The sequence below is a fragment of the Salvia hispanica genome, chromosome 1 (genome assembly GCF_023119035.1).
Source record: "Salvia hispanica cultivar TCC Black 2014 chromosome 1, UniMelb_Shisp_WGS_1.0, whole genome shotgun sequence".
In the NCBI taxonomy this organism is placed as follows: Eukaryota; Viridiplantae; Streptophyta; class Magnoliopsida; order Lamiales; family Lamiaceae; genus Salvia; species Salvia hispanica.
In genome coordinates this window covers 38,921,031-38,928,574 of record NC_062965.1, presented here as the reverse complement: position 1 = coordinate 38,928,574, position 7,544 = coordinate 38,921,031, and the positions used below count along the sequence as shown (strand labels likewise).

Below are 7,544 nucleotides of genomic sequence, written 5' to 3'. Positions count from 1 at the left end.
AGTTAAAGAAATATCGTTAATTTCTTCATGCTCATTCTAACATCGAAGTACCATTTGTACAAATAAGAATCCCCTTCGTTACATGATTTCTTCTTCATATGGATAGACATAGGATCTATGAGACAATTGCTTAAAAGTACATTTTGTACTACGGTCCTTCCTATCTGATACAAGAGGATCCCATTATCCCGAACCGATCTTACCTGGGATCACAATCCCCAAGCTTGTCTTATCTAATTGTATTAATGTCTATAATTGATATCTTTGTGTAATATTAATCAATATGGCCTCAATTATAAGTGATATCTATCTCTATACATGTGTAAAAGGGGAGTTTTCTAAAAACTTACATGAATGTCACCGTAACTAATTCAATTTTATAAAATGATTTTTCATATAATTATAGTCTTTTAACACTTCATTTATATTAGGAGTACCAGTTACAACGTACATGCTTTATTTCTGACATATTTAATTTGGTGCATGATACATATAAATTAAAAAACTTTAATTTCCATCAATAATATTATAATAAAGGTTACATGCTACACAAATTATATGCTATATTTCAATATATTTAATGCATGATCTAATATATACTCTCTCTATCCCAAGTTACTTTTGGGTTGTCCCAAGTTATTTGAGTCATTTTTTTAGCTAAAAATAAAACATTTAATCTCACTTAGTCTATTTTTTCTTTTACTTTACTCTCTCTTGTTTCTCTTACTTTATTCTCTCTTCTACTTTATTTAACTTATTAACCACAATTTTCTCAAATCTCATGCTGAATCTACGTTACTTTCACATTTGTTATATTTTAACTCTTTTCTAAAACAAGAATTTGATAATTTATTGTTTACCATCCTCTCTCAGAATATATTTAACTTAGACATATTTATCTTATCACACTTTAACAATAAAAAACTTATCACATATAGTTTTCATAAACTAAGAAAAAAACACAATATAAAAAAAGAGGAGATAAAGTTAGGTTACTTATAACTCCCTATTTGCTTAAAAAACAAGCCTTTGCTCCGATTTTCTAAACAAAGATTCCCATGTAAAACAATTGATGTATTTTAGTTGTTTTTTCATGCATCCATATACATACATTCATATCCCCTGCCAGAGCCACCCACATCCTCAACCACAATACTATGTTTACACAAGAAAATACCTAAGTCCAATTAAATCAAATGTTGACATTAAGTAGGGTGTTCAAAGAATACAATTAGTAACTCCTGCATCCTCATCTAACAAAAAGCACATATTTTCCGTAAGTAATGCAGGAGGACCAGCTCAGAGTTTTAATCATTCCCATGCTCGCTTAAAGACATGATCAGATTGAATTGATCACAGAGACAAATACGCACTGCAGGAACTTGTCTTGCTCAGCTACCGAGTTGATGATCAATCTGTACCATTGCTCCATCATTCGCTCAGTTTGCAGTTGCGTACATATGGGTGGTCGTACTTTATATACTTGGTCCAATATGGTTTGTACTTGGTCATTGCCAGTTCTAACCACGGTTTCATGTTTCCATTGTAATGTACAACGGCTGCATTCTCTATGTCTGTCTTGTCAATGCTCGGATTGTAACCCAAACCAAGCACGTGCCATGACTTTTCGAGTGGATGAGTCAGCCCATAGAAGGTAATCAGACCTGGAGGTAGAGTTCCAAGCTTCCACAGCACCCTGTCTTCATTCTAACAACCACCAAGAAAATCACACATCATTCTTATCCATGTTATAAAAACTTACAGAAAAGTTACTTTCACCTTTCCCAAAACCTTCACCATTATAGTAATGAATTAAATTTCAATGCAGTTGAATCAGATAATCACCCCCCTCCTCCCACTAAAAGTGCGCACACACACACACACACACAAAGATACACATACAAACAATGACAATAATTAGAAGAAAAAAATGTATGCAAGTCATACCATATTCTGCCATTTGTGGTATATACCAGTTATATCCTTCTTCTTCCACTCCTTTAGATCGAACATGTTCATTCCATAAGCCCACCCACAAGCATTGGGATGAAAATTCTTAGCAATGTGAGGGTTGGAGAAGTTTAGATATTTGTCAAACCTATGGAAGCTCTCGCCACATGTTTCAACTGCACCATTTACTTTTCCATGGAGATCTACCGACCAAAGTCCAGTCAAGTCTTTCTGAACAACAATGTCGTCATCAAGGAAAAGAATTTTATCCAACTTTGGATAGACCTGTGGGAGGTAGAACCTTAAATGGTTAAGCATTGAAAGATATTTTGGATTCCTGTACTTAAGGTTAGAGGAACCAGCAGAAAGTGTGGTAGGATGAGCCGCCTTGAAATAGTACTCTTTCATAGCAGCAGACTCTAACTGACGTAGAACAGGGCAATATGATGAGTTCAGCCACTTGAATTCATCAACATTTTCAACATGGATTGTAGCTTTACCAGGGGGATTCAAAAGAAACCACATATTCATCGCACCAAAGTTCAATTTATCAGTAACAAGATGGAAAACGTGTTTCCTGGGGTCCTACAAGAAAGAAAAAAAAACATTTTTTAAGTAGCAAAAGCAAAATGTCAAGAAACAAATCATTAGCATGAAATAAGTGGCTAAGACGGAAGAGAATAACACCACTATTTATTACTGCGTGTGAACAACATATAAGCATACATAACATATGGTGAAGAATAGTAGCAGAACAAACATTGGTTGTCTGCATGCATATTGTGCACACTGCACTAGGATCCGATTCACAAAGAAAATGTTAAAGGATATGTTCTGTCCATGCCTATACGATCAATTGCACATCGATTTTGTTCTTATAGATCAATAGAAACGATACACACATCCTTACGACAATGCATATTTATTCAAGTAGATTTGTAGACATGAATATGTGTGGTTATGTTATGCATGCTTATGTAGGCCATGCAAATTATGAGGGAAACAAAGGAGAGTGGACTAAAATGCTTATTTAATGTTCCACTACATGCCAAATGGACCTACAAGCATACCCAAATATACATTATATTGCTTTAGAATAGCAAAGATACTATCTTAAATTCTTAATACGATGTAAAGACAAAGATTAGACCTAAACCCATAAACCTAGTTTTAGTATGATAAAACAGAGACCAGTAGAATTTTATACCTTGGCATTCATAATGGTTGAGTTGACCACTACTGAAGCAGCAAGGACATTATCCGAAAAAAGGGCATAATGGTAAAGAATTGGGTTTTCCAGATTCTCACTCCGAGGGAACTTTCTTTTCTCAGGTGGCAGGAGGTAATAATCTATAGTCAAGCGCATGGCCAGACAGTGAAGCCCATTTGGTATTGTCTTTGCAGCTAGCTGGCTAAGGAATGTGCTCTGCTTTTTAAGACTCCTGACTTGCTCATCCGCAGATTGCAGCATGGCTCTTAGTTTCCCGGTGACCAGGTTGCAGTCGTACAATTGCTCTTTAGCTTTAGACAGCACTTGGCCCATCAGTTTAATTTTTTCAGGTGCACTGTAACAAATATTTATGATGTTCAAACAATACAGAAACAAGAATATAGCATTCAGCTGATAAACATAGATAATATTACACACCCATTACCTTGGATATAGATCAGAATCAACAGAGGCATCTCCTAGAGAACGCTGGCTTTCCTTGAGCCGATTCTGCAATTCATTGGCCAAATCGGTCTTGTTTTTCATCCTTGCAAGACTTGTATATACCCTTGCCATTATCAATTGATCACGTATCAAGCGTACAGTTGAATCAGTGTTTTCATTATCATTTTCTTTCCTCCAGATGCTATACTTGCCCAAAACTGCGGAGTCTACTGATTTAGAACGCTCAATAGCTGCATTTTCGAGCTTTACGGTTACTTCATCATCCGGTTTTACCAAGTCTGCAGCACGCTTTTCACGTCTTTTTTCTCTCAATTGCTGCAGAGTTATTGCACAGTTATGATATAGTTCGTATAGGCCAAAATACCAGGACTCCAGAAGCAGAATTATATTTCATAGCATAATCACTCTTCATTGACATGATCAGATGATGAAATATTATAATTTTAGAGAACAGCGAATAAACAGACTAAAACGGACACCGTCCAGAGACTTACCCTTCGGGCCAATTTAGTTGGTGTCTCAAGGAAAACGGAATTATCTTCTGCAGTGAAAAGGGCCAGTCAAACATCTGATTCAAATGTAACAAAATAAAATAATGTGCATGCAAAATCTGCATAAATACCTATACCATTTGAAGTACGTTCCTCCTTGAATCTAGACGTTTCATTCTTAGTCTTCAAGGCTTCCCCAGCAGCCTTAAGTTGCAAAAGTAAGGAACATAATTTTCAGGCTTTTGTGATCAAATCGACATTTTTCCACTAGCTAAAGTTACATTATGTTGATGCTGACCTCGGCAGAAGTGGCATTACCAGCAGACATTTTGTTCCCAGCTACCTTCCAAGAGGCAGACAATTTTTCTTTTCTAAAAAAGTCAACGTTTAAAGGCCCCAAATCATTTGTACTGGCATTAATAACGTCAATTACCTATGATAATGATTTAATCAGTGGAAAACGCATACAAAAGCATAAGTACAAATATTTGAACCAGCAAATGTTCAATTAAAACGTGACTGATAAGAACCTACATCTTTCGAGAATAAAGAATTAAGATGTTGCAGTGCCAGCCTCTCTCTCCAATTTAAATCCTGATAAAAGTAATACCTTCTCATTAAACTATACATCAGAGCCTAACATCAGAAACATGTCATATATAAAGGTGGATACCTGTCTGCAGGACACGGTTGGTAATTCTTTTTTACCTGTACAGTCATAAGTTCGCATTACTTGCCAATTCAGAGAGAAAGAATAACATTTAACCATGTACGCACATGCTTTGGAACTAAAAGAGTAAATATACAATTCACTGTTTGAGATGACCATAGAGGGAAAGGTGGAAGAAATCTAATTGGTTTGAAATGGCACAAGGTTTAGCAACATATCCAATCAATTCATATAGAGCGGCTTACTTATCTTTTCCTAATTTCCTCCTCGCCTTTTGTGCAGATTTATGTGTGTGTATGTCTCTGAGTGTATGTGAGAGAAAGAAAGAGAGAAAGAGAGGAGGGGGAAAAAGCAATAATTACGTAACAGAACTGAAAGAGCTAGTGAGCTCTAACAGCTCTGGTCTCCTCCACCCTTGATCTGTGTTTGCTACCTTAAGAAGCAAGCACACATATATTTAATTTTCTATGCCTATGAACATTTTCTGCTCTCATACAATCTCCAATATCTCAATACCATGACCATTCAGTTACATTCACTGACAAAGCCTCCTCCATTCACCTTAGATCTCTGTGCAGTAACTGTTCTTAGCAAACAACCATTTCAATGAATTATATTTAAAGGTAAACAGAAAAACAAACACAGAATATCTTAAATGTAAATTGATCTAGAAATCTAATGTGGTAGCTTTTACTATTATAATAATGAAGCAAACACGGATTGGTAGTCATATTGGTACGATCAAAACATATAAACAGATAAAACTGAGAAAATGACTTTACAACACGACATCTGAGTCATTTTTTATACCTTCACATCTTTCATCTCTCTCAGTCTCAACATGAATTTTGAGAGAGAAATAACCCATACCTAGAGGTTAACTGCAACTGAAGCAACTCTACTCCTCACAGGAAAATATAAATTTTTAAGCATCAAACAAGATAAAAATCCGGTGACTATCCAGATTCCAGCTACGGTAGGTGTTAGGGTTACCGAACCATTTTCAATTTGGTATCCAGTAAAAATACATCATGTCTCATAAAAGTCAGTTGTCGCCATGCTTTAAATCCAATAACATTAAACCGTTGAAAATGAGTGGAACCATCCGTCTTATAGTCATATATACACTCATTATCACTAAATTTATGATCTAAAACCAAGTACTAGGTCTAGAAATTTATGATGTACACGCTTCTATAACTCCACAAACCCCAACTGTACGGTTAAATTCCATAAAATTCATTAATAATAACATGATTCCCCAATCCATACAATCGATTCATCCACAACTGAAAACAGTAACAAAACACAACAGTAGAACAAAGTATTGGACAAAACTAACCGGAAGAAGCGGCGGTGAAAAGGCCGCGGCCGACGAATAGAAGGGAGAAGGCGAGTAATGTGACGAAAAACACGGCGACGGAAGCGAAGACGCGAGATCGAATACCTTTAGTCTTGCCTCCGCCGGATTGCGATCCCCTCTTAATCGCCATGCCCTATCATTCACCGTGAGAAGGTGGAATCGGATAAAATCGTGCACGCATTGACGTGCATAGAGAGAGAAAATCAGAAAATATAGAGTGAGATCTCGGATTATCGTTCAAGCTACTTGAATGAAGTTCATCATTCACCGTCTTTGCGGATTCGCGAGAACACTCGGTTAAGTGTGGTGTTTTTGCTTTTCCTGTGCGTATGTGAGGATTTGAAGGGGATCGGGTATCCGGGTCGGGTCATACACGGCAAACCATTTTGTTTTATACAGTAACATTGTGTATTCAACAAATTTTCAGAAAAAAGTACTCCCTCCGTTTTCTTAATGACACTGTTTTAATAAATGTTAAGTAAAATGGATTGAAAATAATTAGTAGACAGCCGCCCCTTGGGTGATTTGGCGTGCTCATTCTGCGTAAAAGCCACCCCTGGCCCGAGGGGGGTTCTTTTAACCCCGTTTAAAATGTTTTTTTTTTTTTTTTTTTTAAATCAGGAAAATTGAAAAAAAAAATAATTAAAATATTGGAAATTTTTAATTTTGTATTTTTTTAAAATTTTTAATAAAAAACAAAAAATTAAAAAATTTAAAAATTTAAAAATTTAAAAAAACTCCATAAGGTTTCAATTATGTATTTTTTGTATTTTTTGGATTTGTATTTTTTTGTGGTTTTTAATGATTGAAAAATTATTAGTATTAATTTAATATTTCAATGAAATATTAATTAAATTGGGGAAAATAAAAAAAAAATGAAAAATGAATATTGGGGATGAGAGGGTTTAAAGAAGGGGGGATTTTTGGTTCTTTAAGAGATGGGGGAAAAGAAAATGGGCCCAAATAGTGAAGAGATAAATTTTTGGGGAATTGATAAAAGGGGGGATTTGAATGGGTCATTTTCAAGAAAATTACCTTTTAAATTTTTGGGAGTGAAATGAACCCTTTTATCTGTTAAAAATATTTGGGGTTTTAAAAAAATTGGTTTGGGTATAATGTTATAATTTAGGAAATTTTCCGACGGGGGATTATTTGGAAGCCATGTTTTTTCAGATAAAAAAACCCCCGCTTTTTCAAACCCTAATTTTTTGACGGGGGCTTTTGCATTAAATGTTTTTAATGCTATGATATATGTGGAATTAAAGGGATTAGAAATTTAAACCTTTTTTTTGTGCCCCAATTTTAATATGGAGTTAAAGTTTGAGTTGAATAGTCAAACTTTTGAATATTGACGGTTTTGAATAGTCAATATTGGGGAAAAAATTTGAGGGCCAG

At 35.2% G+C, this 7,544-nt stretch overlaps 1 protein-coding gene across 3 annotated transcripts; it reads right to left on the bottom strand.

Annotated features, from left to right (window-relative positions):
- Positions 1-1,160: 1,160 nt before the first annotated feature.
- LOC125200826 (polygalacturonate 4-alpha-galacturonosyltransferase-like) lies at positions 1,161-6,480 on the bottom strand. 3 transcript variants are annotated; one of them, XM_048098605.1, is made up of 10 exons: positions 6,129-6,480; positions 4,790-4,824; positions 4,651-4,710; positions 4,415-4,549; positions 4,248-4,320; positions 4,120-4,163; positions 3,606-3,940; positions 3,158-3,515; positions 1,948-2,535; positions 1,161-1,707 (listed from the first exon to the last, which is right to left on the bottom strand). In XM_048098605.1, the coding sequence occupies exons 1-10, from the start codon at positions 6,277-6,279 to the stop codon at positions 1,432-1,434; spliced, it is 2,055 nt and encodes a 684-aa protein (XP_047954562.1). In that variant the 5' UTR covers positions 6,280-6,480; the 3' UTR covers positions 1,161-1,431. The 3 variants fall into 3 exon arrangements, with proteins under 3 accessions (XP_047954562.1, XP_047954561.1, XP_047954563.1); XM_048098604.1 differs by having other exon boundaries at positions 4,120-4,166; positions 6,129-6,479; XM_048098606.1 differs by having other exon boundaries at positions 4,120-4,166; positions 4,254-4,320; positions 6,129-6,479.
- Positions 6,481-7,544: the final 1,064 nt, after the last annotated feature.

Excerpts from the sequence above, each read along its gene's own strand:
- LOC125200826 (XM_048098604.1), bottom strand. The coding sequence starts at position 6,279 with ATGGCGATTAAGAGGGGATCGCAATCCGGCGGAGGCAAGACTAAAGGT. Across the intron at positions 4,550-4,650 it reads ATTCTTTATTCTCGAAAGAT|GTAATTGACGTTATTAATGC; the intron begins GTAGGTTCTTAT and ends TCATTATCATAG. Across the intron at positions 1,708-1,947 it reads ACCACAAATGGCAGAATATG|AATGAAGACAGGGTGCTGTG; the intron begins GTATGACTTGCA and ends GGTGGTTGTTAG.